This window comes from Diceros bicornis, chromosome 17, assembly GCF_020826845.1.
Source record: "Diceros bicornis minor isolate mBicDic1 chromosome 17, mDicBic1.mat.cur, whole genome shotgun sequence".
Taxonomy (NCBI): domain Eukaryota; kingdom Metazoa; phylum Chordata; class Mammalia; order Perissodactyla; family Rhinocerotidae; genus Diceros; species Diceros bicornis.
The window spans coordinates 58,935-74,000 of NC_080756.1; the positions used below are offsets into that span (position 1 = coordinate 58,935).

The following is a 15,066-nucleotide window of genomic DNA, read 5'->3' on the forward strand; positions in this document are numbered from 1 at the left end:
ACCCCTAGTGGCTTTGTTCTTGTCAAATTTCTCAGTGCCTTCTCAGGGTCTGGTGTGAACTGAAACAGTATTCCTGCATTGAATATGAGTCAGTCAGTTAATTTGCAGACAGCTGCAGAAGATCTTTCTGTGTAGGTGCTTCCCCTCTGCATCAAACAGGTTTGCCAATTTAAGTAACGGAAAAAATCTGAACTGAGAAAGGAGCTCTGCATTTATTTAGCAATCTAACTTTTCAACTACATTTTTGTAAGATTTATTCCTTTATGAGATGAAGTAATGCTAATTTTACTAAGAAATAAAAAGAGCAGATTTTAGGTATGATGAAACACTAAAACTAAGGTCCAGTTTATTCTAACAGTTTGCTAGAATTTTGTACTATTTCTCATTTTTAATGTGGAAACAAAATTTTGGAAGATCACTTTTGGTTGATTCTGCAGTATACTGAAAAAGAGTTAATAGAGAAGTGCTGATTAATCTTCTTAAGATATATCCTGTCCTGTATAATTCACAGAATACTTAAACGCATGTAGTATATAGTCAACAGGTAACAGTCACAGGCCTTGGATATAATCATAATAAATAAATTACCTATATGCAATAGCAATGGTATTTGAGAATTTATTTCCAATAATAATAATAATAATAATAATATAAAGTTTGAACTGATTAAGATGTTTGTTAAATCATGGTGTGGTTTGTTGTAGTGATCAGCTAACATTTGGTTGAACTTATATAATCCAAATATAATTTTCAAATTATTATATTGTCACTATTGTTAATTTGTTCCTTACTTTCTTATAGCTGGATCTTGTATGCCTGTAAACAATAGACAGCTGGCTAAATGTGGAGCACCCCACTTTTCTGAATGAGTTTGTTTTCAAAGGCTTTGCACTGAAGAAGGAATGTGTAGAATTTTTTGTTTTATTTGCTTTTAAGAATGTAGATTGAATTTAGGAAATGGCCTATATTCTACAAAGGGGTATGAACAATCCTCTATATAGGAAAAATATGTATATTTGGCTTGAGTATCTGTGTTTCAGTGATTGAAGAACAAAGTGGAGCTAAAATGGTATGACAGCCCATTCATAATCACTAAAGCCATGTCATTATGGTCATTCTATATGAAGAGAACAGTTTTATTTGAGTGCTTTAACATAATACACTTAAGTCATCTTAATCAAGGTGAAAAGTTATTGAAGCTTGGATTCTTATCTCAAAAACTTAAACATCCAAAATTAAAATTAACAAAATTTTACAAATGTTCCTGAAGTGTGTACACTGAGGAATCGTTTGATTCTAGCCAAGCTCTTGAGTCTGTCTGAGCATGATACTTAGAGTGAACTTGACACAGTGGTTACACGCTTGCTCACAGGATAAATTCAGTGATAGCCCCAGCCAGCCAGGAGAGATGCCAGTGCTGGCCAGTGAGTCTTAGTCTTGGCTCTGGATTAGCTTTTTCTTTGTGAATAATATCACAGAAATGAATGACTTCTCATTGAGCATGCAGATCAAACCTGAGATTTTCTAGAGCTTTGGGGAAAAGGAAAGAATTAGTGGAGAAAGATCAAAGCATACTTGGGAAATAAACAGTAAAAATAAGCAAACAATAGAAAGGTCAGTAAAGCGGGACAGGAAATGATTCTTAAGGGTAAACCTTTCTATCACCCTAAAAGCAGGGAATAAGCTGACTGTGGGCAAGTTGTTGACTTGTGTTTGTTATTACGATGAGCCAGTACTGAATGCATTGTTTTCCTTTATTAGCAATCACTAAAAAGAGGCCAGTTTTAGGAGGTGAGGAAAAGTACTGCTTTTGCTAATTCAACTCCTGCTATGATGTTGTGTCTCAGGATCCTGGGGGAACTCGGGAGGAGATATAGCAGAAATAAAAAGGAATAAAATATAGATTGTAAAATAAGACCTCTGAGAAAAAAGTTCAAAAAATTAAGATCATTTTACTCTGGAGAGGAAAAAGCTGTTGACATAGTTTAATAAGTTTTAAGTTGTTATTATTATTATTATTATTATTATTATTATTTTGTGAGGGAGATCAGCCCTGAGCTAACATCCATGCTAATCCTCTTTTTGCTGAGGAAGACCGGCTCTGAGCTAACATCTATTGCCAATCCTCCTCCTTTTTTTCTTCCCCAAAGCCCCAGTAGATAGTTGCATGTCATAGTTGCACATCCTTCTAGTTGCTGTATGTGGGACGCGGCCTCAGCATGGCCGGAGAAGTGATGCGTCGGTGCACGCCCGGGATCCGAACCCGGGCCGTCAGTAGTGGAGCGTGTGCACTTAACCACTAAGCCACTGGGCTGGCCCAAGTTTTAAGTTATTAATTGAGCCTCATTTATAGTGACCAGAGGCAGGTCACTGATGATTCTTTACCAAGAATATAGTTTTTGCAGAAAACCCCATTAAGCTAACTTCTGTTTCTTGATCAGTTTTCTACACGTTAAAGATGAACTATCTCCATTTTTTTCCACTTCCATTTAAATTTACTAAAATTATATTCATTAGGATCAGTTTTTTCCTTGAAAATATGACAAGGTTTCATATATTGATCAAAATCATAATGAGAACTTCTACCTCTCTAAGTGTCGTTGTGGTACATCTGATCTTCCTGACATGCCCAGTTTTCTGGTGTCAGAGTTTTACCATGTGTACTTTTAGCCACTGTCAAATCATTTTCTGTTTTTGTTCCTGGCAATAAGATTCATTATGAATTCTATTTTTAAAAAATTCTTACCATTTGTCTAACCATCCCACAAGAAAATAGTGAGCATGTCCCTCAGATGCCTAGATGCCCTTTGGTGTTGGGTCACTGGAGAGCTTGTCCATTTATTCTCTGTTCCTCCTGTCCTGTGTGCAGGAGAATCTGCTCCAGGATCTGTGAGCTGTTTTCAGGGTTAGAATATCCACAGGGACATGAAGGCAGATCAAAGACTTTCGTTTCAGAAAGGAAGCCAAACACAATACTAAAGAAAGCCATCAAACCACAAGGGAAGAGAGCAAGAGAAGAAGAGAAGAACAGAAAAGAACTACTAAAACACCCATAAAAAAGTAACAAAATGGCAATAAGTACATACTTATCAATAGCTACTTTAAATGTCAATGGACTAAATGTTCCAATCAAAAGATTTAGGGTGGCTGTTTGGATAAAAAAACAAGACCCATATATATGCTGCATACAAGAGACACACTTCAGACCTAAAGACACTCACAAACTGAAAGTGAAGGGATGGAAAAAGATACTCCATGCAAACGGCAATGAAAAGAAAGCTGGGGTAGCAATACTTATACCAGACAAAATAGACTTTAAAACAAAACTGTAACAAGAGACAAAGAAGGGCACTACATAATGATAAAGTGAACAATCCAACAAGAGGATCTAACACTTGTAAATATCTATGCACCCAACATAGGAGCACCTAAATATATAAAGCAATTATTAACAGACATAAAAGGTAAAATAAACAGTAACACAATAATAGTAAGGGACTTTAACACTCCACTTATACCAATGGATAGATCATCCAAACAGAAGATCAACAAGGAAACATTGGCCTTAAGTGACATATTAGACCAGATGGACTTACTAGATATATACAGAACATTCCACCCAAAAACCACAGAATACACATTCTTTTAAAATGCACATGAAATATTCTCTAGCATAGACCACATATTAGGCCACGAAACAAGTCTCAATAAATTTAAGAAGATTGAAATAATACCAAGCATCTTTTCTGACCACAACGGTATGAAACCAGAAATCAACTACAGGAAGAAAATCGGAAAAGCCATAATATGTGGAGATTAAACAAAATGTTACTGAACAACAATTGGGTCAATGAAGAAGTCAAAAAACACCTGGGGACAAATGAAAATGAAGATACAACATGCCAAAATTTATGAGATACAGCAAAAGTGGTTCTAAGAGGGAAGTTTATAGCAACACAGGCCTACTTCAACAAACAAGAAAAATCTCAAATAAACAATCTAACTGTGTAGTTAAAGGAGCTAGAAAAAGAAGAAAAAACAAAGCCCAAAATCAGTAGAAGGAAGGAAATAATAAAAAAACATAGCAGAAATAAATGAAATAGAGACTAGAAAAAACAATAGAAAAAAATCAATGAAACGAAGAGCTGGTTCTTTGAAAAGATAAACAAAATTGACAAACCTTTAGCTAGAATCACCAAGAAAAAAGAGAGAAGGCTCAAATAAATAAAATCAGAAATGAAAGAGGATAAATTATGATAGACACCTCAGAAATGTAAAAGATTATAAGAGAATACTACAAAAAGCAATATGCCAACAAATTGGATAATCTAGAAGAAATAGATAAATTCTTTGAATCATACAAGCTTCCGAAACTGAATCAAGAAGAAATAGAGAACTTGAATAGACCAATCACCAGTAGGGAGATCGAAAAAGTAATCAAAAACCTCCCAAAAATAAAAGTCAAGGACCAGACAGCTTCCCTGGTGAATTCTACCAAACATTCAAAGAAGACTTAATACCTATCCTTCTCAAATGCTTCCAAAAAATTGAAGAGGATGGGAAGCTTTCTGACTCATTCTACGAGGCCAACACTACCCCGATACTAAAACCAGACAAGTACAACACAAAAAAAGAAAAATACAGGCCAATATCACTGATGAACATCGTTGCAAAAATCCTCAACAAAATACTAGCAAATTGAATACAACAATACATTAAAAACATGTATCATTTTTAATACATATATCTTTGTATGTATTAAATACATACAATACATACAAAGACCACGTGGGACGCAGGGATGGTTCAACATCTGAAAATCAATCAACGTGATACACCACATTAATAAAATGAAGAATAAAAATCACATGATCATCTCAATAGATGCAGAGAAAACATTTGACAAGATACAACATCTATTTATGATAAAAACTCTCAATAAAATGGGTATAGAAGGAAAGTACCTCAACATAATAAAAGCCATACATGACAAACCCACAGCTAATATCATACTCAATGGAGAAAAACTGAAAGCTGTCCTTCTAAGAACAGGAACCAGACAAGGATGCCCACTTTCGCCACTCTCATTTAACATAGTATTGGAAGTCCTAGCCAGAGCAATCAGGCAAGAAAAAGAAATAAAAGGGATCCAAATTGGAAAGAAAGAAGTGAAACTGTCACTATTTGCAGATGGCATGATTTTATATATAGAAAACCCTAAAGAATCCACCAAAAGACTTTTAGAAATAACAAATGAGGGGCCAGCCCGGTGGTGCAAGCGGTTAAGTGCGTGCTCCACTGTGGTGGCCCAGGGTTCACCGGTTCGGATCCCAGGCACGCACCAACACACCGCTTGGCAAGCCATGCTGTGGCGGCGTCCCATACAAAGTGGAGGAAGATGGGCACGGATGTTAGCCCAGGGCCAGTCTTCCTCAGCAAAAAAAAAAAGAGGAGGATTGGCAGATGTTAGCTCAGGGCTGATCTTCCTCACACACACAAAAAAGAAATAATAAATTAATACAGTAAATTTGCAGGACAAAAAATCAACATACAAAAATCAGTTGTGTTTCTATACACTAACGACGAAGTAGCAGAAAGAGAAACTAAGAATACGATCCCATTTACAATTGCAACAAAAAGAATAAAATACCTAGGAATAAATTTAACCAAAGAGGTGAAAGACCAGTACACTGAAAACTACAAAACATTGCTGAAAGAAATTGAAAAAGATGGAAAGATACTCCGTGCTCTTGGATTGGGAGAATTAACATAGTTAAAATGTCCATACTTCCTAAAGCAATCTACAGATTCAATGCAATCCCTATCAAACATTTTTCACAGAAATAGAACAAAGAATCCTAAAATTTATATAGAACAACAAAAGACCCTGAGTAGCCAAAGGAATCCCGAGAAAAAAGAACAAAGCTGGAGGTATTACACTCCCTGATTTCAAAATACATTACAAAGCTATAGTAATTAAAACAACACGGTACTGGCACAAAAACAGATACACAGATCAATGGAACAGAATTGAGAGCCCAGAAATAAACCCACACATCTGTGGACAGCTAATTTTCAACAAGGGAGCCAAGAACATGCAATGGAGAAAGGAAAGTCTCTTCAATAAATGGTGTTGGGAAAACTGGACAGCCACATGCAAAAGAATGAAAGTAGACCACTATCTTAAACTATACACAAAAATTAACTCAAAATGGATTAAAGACTTGAGTGTAAGACCTGAAACCAAAAAAATTCTAGAAGAAAACATAGGCAGTATGCTCTTTGACATTGGTCTTAGCAGCATATTTTCAAATACCATGTCTGACCAGGCAAGGGAAACAACAGAAAAAATAAACAAATTGGACTATATCAAACTAAAAAGCTTCTGCACAGCAAAGGAAACCATCAACAAAACAAAAAGACAACCTAACAGTTGGGAGAAGATAATTGCAAACCATATATCTGATAAGGGGTTAATCTCCAAAATATATAAAGAACTCATATATCTCAACAACAACAAAAAAACTAACAACCCGATTAAAAAATGGGCAAAAGATCTGAACAGATGTTTTTCCAAAGAAGATATACAGATGCCAACAGACACATGAAAATGTTCAATATCATTAATTATTAGGGAAATGCAAATCAAAACTACAATGAGAGATCACCTCACATCCATCAGAATGGCTATAGTTAACAAGACAAGAAATGACCAATGTTGGAGAGGATGTGGAGAAAAGGGAACTCTCACACTCCGCTGGTGGGAGTGCAAACTGGTGCAGCCACTAGGGAACACGGTATGGAGATTCCTCAAAAAATTAAGAATAGAACTACCATACGATCCAGCTATTCCACTGTTGGGTATTTATCCAAAGAACATGAAATCATGAATGTGTAAAGATATATGCACCCCTATGTTCACTGCAGCATTACTTACAATAGCCAAGACTTGGAAGCAACCTAGGTGCCCATCAAGGGACGAATGGATAAAGAAGATGTGGTACATATACACAATGGAATACTACTCAGCCATAAAAAAGACGAAATCTTGTCATTTGCAATGACACAGATGGATCTTGAAGGTATTATGCTAAGCGAAATAAGTCAGCAGGAGAAAGTCAAATACCATATGATCTCACTCATAAATAGAAGATAAAGACAATAACAAACACACACATAGAGACAGAGATTGGATTGGTGGTTACCAGAGGGAAAGGGGGGAGAGAGGAGGGTGAAAGGGGTGACTCACACATGTGTATGGTGATGGATGGTAATTAATCTTTGGGTGGTGAACACGATGTAATCTACACAGAAATCAAAATATAATGATGTACACCTGAAATTTATATGATGTTATAAACCAATGTTACCTCAATTAAAAAAAAGACTCTCACTTCCCTCATAAACAACTTCATTCATTGTTTTAAAAATGAAAATTAGGGGCCAGCCTGGTGGCGCAAGCGGTTAAGTGTGCACGCTCCACTGCAGCAGGCCGGGCACGACACACACCACTTGTCAAGCCATGCTGTGGCGGCATCCCATATAAAAAGTAGAGGAAGATGGGCACGGATGCTAGCTCAGGGCCCATCTTCCTCAGCCAAACAAAAAGAGGAGGATTGACATCGAATGTTAGCTCAGGGCTGATCTTCCTCACAGAAAAAAAAAAGAACATTAGAACATCTATTAGATTGGCAAAGACTGATGAATTTGATATGACCCAGCGTTGACTTAGATGTGGGGAATGGGCACATTGAGGGAAGGCTAAATTGGAAAACTAGATATTCCCTTCTAGGAAGGAAGCGTGGCACTATTTCTCATAAATATCCCTACTTTGGAACACAATTTAGAGAAGGTGGGTCTGCATGTGCTGATATGGAAATACCTCTATATTTGCTAAATGAAAAAGGAAGTCATAGGTAGTATGAACAGTAAAAAATAAGAAGGGGATCAGATTATGTATAAATATATTCAGGTGCGTGGGAAGTTTCCAGAAGGTCTACAAGAAACCATTGCTTGGAGTCTGCAGGCTCCACCCCATCTACAGCCTCCTTATCAGAGTGTTCCTTGAGTGTAGGCCCTGTCTCTCCAGGAAGGAGACCCAAGCGTCAGCTACAGATGACAGGCCTGGGGCAAGATTTTCCACCTCAATGAGAAGACATAAACCAAGGACAGGGGTTTGAACACGTAACAGGAGAGAGAGTGCCAGGAGAATTCATTCTGGACCCAGAGGGCTCAGGAGAGAAGGGATGAAGGATCTGCAGGTGGGAGGAAACCGCTGGTACTGTAGCTCCTCCACCACTTGTCCGCAATCCCTCTGTGCCCACCCCTACTCCCCAGCCTGAGCACGCCTTGCCCCACTACTCCCACCTGCAAGCCCACCTGGTCTGGCTCTGGCTCAGCGTCCAGGACTGCCCAGCGAGGGTGACAGCAAGTCCTGGCTGCTGCCATTACTGTTTCTGCTCTTTGGACCATGCGGCCTGTAACTTGGCTTCTGTCTTGCTCTGTGACCAAGACACTGAGTTTTGTTCAGTATTTAGAGGCTGACTAATGTCTGGCACCAGGGCACAAAGATTATATACCCAGTAGCGAGATTAAGAAACTGGCTTTAGAAGAGACAGACCAAAGGCAACAAAATGAATAATCAGGCCACCTCCAATTTTAGCAATCCTAGCTCTTAGGAAGGCAGATAGAATTTGTTTTTGTTTTTGTTTTTGTTTTTGAGGAAGATCAGGCCTGAGCTAACATCTGCCAATTCTCCTCTTTTTGGCTGAGGAAGACTGGCCCTGGGCTAACATCCATGCCCATCTTGCTCCACTTTATATGGTACGCTGCCACAGCATGGCTTGACAAGCGGTGTGTCGGTGCGCACCCGGGATCCGAATTGGCGAACCCCGGGCCGCCGCAGAGGAGCGCGCGCACTTAACCGCTTGTGCCACTGGGCCGGCCCCAGAATTTGTTTTTTTAATTTAATCAAATGTTGCTACACTTACAGAGCCGTGGGCCAGTCAGGCCAAATGCAAGCCGTCCTATGTGGCCTAAGCATTTCAGGGGTCATAAGTGGAGAAACTGTGCACCAAAGTGTCCCTTGCAGATAAGCATAAGGTTATCCAGCAGCATCTCATCACCAGTTGGCTCTAATAACAGCCCACATTTATTGGCATTTACAGTGTATCAAGCTCTGCTCTGAATGCTTCGTATCTCTCCTCATTTCATCATCACACAACCCTCTGGCCATCTTCCCAAGGCCACATAGCTGATCACGGGTAGAGCAAGGGATTTGTTTGAACCCAGGCAAATCAATGATTCCTGAAAACAAAGACTCAAGGCTGCTTCATCTGTCCATGTTCCAGCCCCAGCAGGAAAAGGACTGGTCCCTTAGGCCTTCTCACCCAGGGTTCCTCCCTCATGCTCCTGCACTTTCTCTCTGCCATCTGTCTTTGCAACCAGAGCACAGGACCATCTTGCGTTTGACGCACGCACAAGCAGTTTGGTGAACAGATATGAGAGTGGATGCTCAACGCAGCAACTGCTCAGCCAGGAGCCAGGGTGTTTTCTTTCCGGGGTCTGCCATCTTTAATCCCACAAGGGGTTAATCCAGCAGAAAAGTTTGGTTTAAGCCCTGATCAGACTGGGAATTTGCAAACAGATGAGAAGTTCTGGTTGAGGGCAGACTCTGGCGTGGGGTGGTGTGGGATGGGTTGGCCACGTAGACTGAGCATCAGGCGGCCACTCTACAAAAACTTCAGACTAGGGTCATTCCTCACCAGGCTCCTCACCATTCTTGGTGTCTGCTACTGGCCCTTCCCACTGGTTCTGTGTGACATCTTTGTATCCTTATAATACATAAATTTCCCCTCCACACTTAAATGGTTCAAATAGGTTTCTGTTTCTTGCAGTGAAGATCTTGAATGGTAAGGAAGCCACTAAAAGCTCCCTCAGGGGCATCCAAAAAGTACCCCCATTGCTATGCCTGGAAAGCTTTGCCAAATAATAAATTTCCTAATTTTCTTGAACCCAGGAATCAGTAAGGGTTAACTATAGGCCAATAATGAACTTGAACAGAAGGTGTTCAATCTGCCACCAGAGCCACAAGCAAAATTGTTTTGTGGTGGACATTTGTTGTTTGGCCTGCTCAGTCGCCTGTTATCCTGTATGTTCTGGGAACCCAAACTTCCATACAGCATCCTCTCATGGGTCTGACTCTTCAAACCAACAGGAGGGCATGGCCTCAGTAGACTTGGACCCACACCCCTTCCTTCCCAGTCAGCTCACCTCACAGGAGCTGCTTCAGGGCCCACCCACGTTGATTCAACATGCAGACACTAAGTATGAAATAAGGATCATATCTGGCCTACGGCCACAGCTTGCCTTGTTCTGGTTTTAAAAATCACGACTGAAAAAAACACAATTGACATTAATGTACAAGCAATTCCACCTTGTTGGAGGGTGAAGGAGGGAGGGTAGATTTAATGGGGGAGGGTTTGGATTGAATTGGGGAGGGCAGATAGGAAGAAGTCCAGAGAGGATCTCTTTGTGTGTGTGTGTGTGTGTGTGTGTGTGTGTGCGCGCGCGCGCACACGTGCACTCACGCGTGTATTTATTTATTTATTTAATCTTTTTTTTCACTGGGTCCATTGAGAATCAGGTCAGATCAGGAGGAGGCAGTCAGTTCTGGGAGATCTGTGGTCTCCATTTCATAATAGCCCTTTGCATTTCAAAAGGTCTTCCCCTTCAAGGTCTCTATGAGTTGCTGTAGTCGCTTGGCAAAAGAAAGTGCTTGGGGAGGTATTAGGCATGGGTGGTTGAAATGACCCCTGAAGCCAAGTCAGAACGTCCTTTACAGCCCCAGACGCTCTATCACAACCTTTGAGTTAACAAATGCCCAGCCTAGACTGTAGCTCGAGCAGCCAACATTGCATCTGACTTACAGCCCGAGAACCGATGCAGCTGTCCCCTCTTCATCAAGTGGTCCCACAGACAGAAGGGTCCCAAACACAGCAGCACCCACAGCCCAGCCAGGCCTAGTGGGTGGGTGGGAACATTGTCTGCAGTACTCAGACCTGATGGAGGGGCAGACCTGGGACATGACTCTGCAGGCCATGTGGGGAGTCAGGAGCACACAGAGGGTCAGGCCAGGCACACAGCAGGTACCGGGTGATGGCTGCTGGATGCATGTGTGCAGGGCCCGGATTCTGTCTCCAATCCCGCTAGTCCCGGCTTCCTCGCCACCTGAGCAGTGGTGAGAGTTTTGTATATGCACTGCCCTTGAGGTGGGGGTGACCTGAAATAACAGCGACGACAAGCCTGGCTTGTCAGCCATGAAGGTGACCTGTTCAGTCTGTGGCAGAGCCTATAGTCTTGAAAGCCATGGGTTTCATTGTTAAAAGCCAGGTGTCCTGAAACAGAAAAGGGTTTTCTCAATCCCAACACCTTGGCTTTACATGACAAATGCTAAAAAACCTGCCGGAACTCAAAGTTCAATGGAAAAGGAGGAGGACTCCCCTAGAAGGCTCTTCCAGCCCCAAAGCATATGAGTTCAAGGAGGAGGAAGAAAAAGGAAGGTCTGAAGGACTGTCCCAGGAGTGTGGAGCCTGGGGGTTTCTTTAAAACTTGGCCTTAGGGGTGGGGGATGTGTTCATCAAAAAAAAAATGATTGAAATCCCATCAAGTTTAGGGGGATTCTAGAACAAAAGAGGTCTTGCATGATGTCCAGGGTGTAGCTGGGAGCCTGCATTCCTCCTGAGCAATAGGATAGCAAAGGTGGGGGTGGGCGTGTGTCATCTAGATGGGAGCCCTGAGATCAGCCTCCCAGGAACTGCAAGAACCCCCAAAAGCTGTGGACGTGGTCATACGGGTGGGCAGAGTGGGGCAGGCCAGGGGGTGGGACAGAGCGTGTGTACTAGCTCTAGAGGCCACGGAAGAGGCATGGCCATCAACAGCCGGACAGAGGTTGACACCCCAGGCCAGGGAGGGAAGGTCGGGTCAGCAAAGGCCAGTGAAAGCAAGGGCATCCGGACAGCAGAGATGGCAACCCTATCAGAGATTTAGATCAACCTTTGAGAGAGGGGAAGAAGAGTTAAGGGAAGAATCCTGAAATTACTGAGTTGTTGTTACTAAAAAAGGCTGAGTTTTAAACTCCAAAAGATGGAATTGCCTTGAATTCCATTATCAAGGAACAGAAGAGACTGAGAGCTAAATTAATTTCAGTCGTATCTTCACATCCCTAATGTGACTGGGTAGAAGTTCATGCGACCACCTATGGAAAGCTGAAAGGATAACTCACAGCCAGAGGTCTATCTGACTTGGTCTTGCCCTAGTGGCAAAACCTTGCTGCCCACTGCTGACCTGCAGAAAACCTCAGTCTACAGAGAAAACTTGAAGTAACTCTGAAGGGTAGGACAGATTTAGGTGCTATTACGGCCAAGGGCAGGGAGCAGAGATGGCACTGGGAGCAGGAGGACTGGGCTCTGGAAGCTCAGAGCTGGGGGACCATGTGATCTGGCTCTTCCACTCACAGTGGGGAAACTCAGGCCCAGAGAAGGAAAGGGATGGGCCCAAAGCCACAAAACCCCATCTAGAGCTCTTCTCCAAGTGTTGGTTCAGGGTATGTTCCCCATTTTCAGAACGCAGCACTGGGGGCTCCAGGCCCCAAATACAGACACAGCTTTGACCCCTTTCTAAAAATGCCAAGGTTTTCCCTGTGCCTGCTGCTGCTCAGCCTTCTCTTCAATGGCCACACTAGTCACCAGTTGTGTGGCCCTGGACAATGAACTCAATTCTCACTCTGTCTCTCCAGCTGTAAGAGGGGACAGTGACAGGCTCTACTCACAGCACTGTGATGATAACTGAGTTGCTCAGCTAGGCATCAACATATTACCCCTCACCTCAAAGACCATCAACGGAATGGCAAGCAGTGTCCCCCCTTGGGAGCCCCTTCCATACTCACCATTCTCATTTAAGAATCCCCAGCCAGCCAGCCAGCAGGTCTGAGGAACTCTGGGTGGGCCTGCCCTAAATTGGGGCAGGCAGGCTGGTCCAATGAAGTGCCCACATGGAACAGGAGGGGTGATCTTCAAGAGAGCGATGTCGTTTGCCTCTGAATGAGGGGAATATTTTTCATGAATGATGATTTGCTTGACACGTCTCTCCAGCAGAGGTGGCTTCACTGGCTTATTGCTCCCATACTCAATTTCCCTTGCTCCAAAAATCAGTCTCCAGTCATATACTCTTCTGTGGGCACAGAGGTAAGCCAGGGCATTCTCACTGTGGACTGGCTGGACACAAGTCTCTGGTAACTGTGACCCTCAGAGCCTCCCCCAGCAAGGGTCTGGGTCAACCCACTTAGGGTCTGGCTGCCACAAGGCCCAGAGCCCCAGGGAGACTCTGCACAGACACCCCTGGAGAAGGTCCCCTTCTGAGAAGAGCCTTTCTGAAGACCTCCCTCCACGTGCCCCCACACGTACTTTTTGTTCCTGAAGCAGTGAGCAGCAGTCACCAGCCAGTGGGAGTTCAGCAAGCTGCCTCTGCAGGCATGATACCTCTGGTTGTTGTGGTAAGAGGAGACCTGGAGGCTGACCATCCAGGGCCAGGCCCCGAGCGCCGCATTCTGCCCTCCGATGATGCGGATGCTCCCTTGTAGGTTCTGCCTGAACCGTAACCCACAGGGGCCACTGAGGAGAGACCATGGGCACAGTTCAAACCAGGAACAGGCACAGCCTGTTCTTGTACTTCCAAACCTGGGGGAGGCAGGGATATGGGGTTGGTAAAAGTAGGGGCAGCCTGGAGTGTGTGGAATCAAAGGGGGACCTGCTGAGGAGCAGTGCTGTGGGGACTGTGATGAGGCAGGAAGCCGCAGGCTTCAGGAAATGGTTTTGAGCGGCGTGATTTCTTGGGTCTTGTGAGTGTAGTCACAAAGTGGGGAAAGAGGGGGCCACAGGCAGCCAGGACAGACTGTAAGGGCCCTAGACGTATGGCAGATCCCTGGACAGAGGGGGAGGCTAAAGGTGGGGGTAGAGGGATGTAAGGCCTGAGGTCTTCAGAGCCAGTCTTGGGTGGGAGACTAAGGCAGTCTTGGGGCTGCAGTGTTGGGTTGGACAGCGACAAGAGGAGACAGAGTAGCCATAGGCAGATACAGTGGCCCCCAAGTGTGCAGAGGCTCACTGGGACCAGTGGGGTTCCGGAGGTGGAAGTTCTGGGAACTGTGTCTCTGGTGAGAGGCCATAACAGTTTGGGAGTTGTTGGCACTGTGGGTACCTTGGGGTCTGTGGGAGTCTACAGGTGGAGTGGAAGTACTACGGGTACGGCCTGATGATACCCTGGGGCCTGTGGGGTCAGCCGCAGGTTGGGGCATTTCAGTATCTGTGGGAGGCCAGGGACTCCTGAGAATCAAGACTTGATGTTCCAGAGGCAGTGAGGTCAGTTACTGGGTGAGAAGGGGACACAGATCTGTGTGCTATAAGAGCCCTAGGAGTTGAGGGGTTTGTCCCAGCAGGAAACCATGGACAGCTGGGGCCCTGGGGGCTATGGGCTGATGATGCTGGGAGCAGGGAGGGTCTGAGTTGGAGATGTGGGTCACAGGAGCTGTGAGACCCAGGGCACTGCTAAGGCCCAAGCTTCGCCTCCTCCCTAGCCCTGGAGAGAGGGAGTCTTGGGCGGGGGGACTGCTATTCAGAAGACACCCCCACACACACCAAGGTGTCACTGACACTTACTAACACTTTGTGTTATCGTTGGCGACCACAGACACTGTCAACACCAGCAGAACAGCAGGTGGCAGTATCTCTACCATACTCTCGTCCCAGCACGGCCTGGAAGCCCAGTGACCTCACAAAACTCCGTAGCCTCCTGACCAATCAGCAGGAGGAGCTCCCACCTCTACCTCCCAGCAGTCAGGCCAGGCAGGAGCCCTTCAGCCTCATTGGTTCATGCTGAAGTGACTTCCCGACTTCCTGCACAGGCTCCGCCCACCCCTGGGGTGATGGGGGCTCATATGCAGCCCCCTCTCTTCTCCCCAAGGCCAGGATCTTCATTCCCGGTTACTCTTCCAAGGTCCCACATCATCTCAGG

General features: G+C 43.9%; 1 protein-coding gene across 1 annotated transcript; it reads right to left on the bottom strand.

The window, feature by feature from the left end:
- Window positions 1-10,340: 10,340 nt before the first annotated feature.
- LOC131416504 (acrosin-like) lies at window positions 10,341-14,788 on the bottom strand. The gene is made up of 4 exons (XM_058559188.1): window positions 14,712-14,788; window positions 13,464-13,670; window positions 12,947-13,230; window positions 10,341-10,393 (listed from the first exon to the last, which is right to left on the bottom strand). The coding sequence occupies exons 1-4, from the start codon at window positions 14,786-14,788 to the stop codon at window positions 10,341-10,343; spliced, it is 621 nt and encodes a 206-aa protein (XP_058415171.1).
- Window positions 14,789-15,066: the final 278 nt, after the last annotated feature.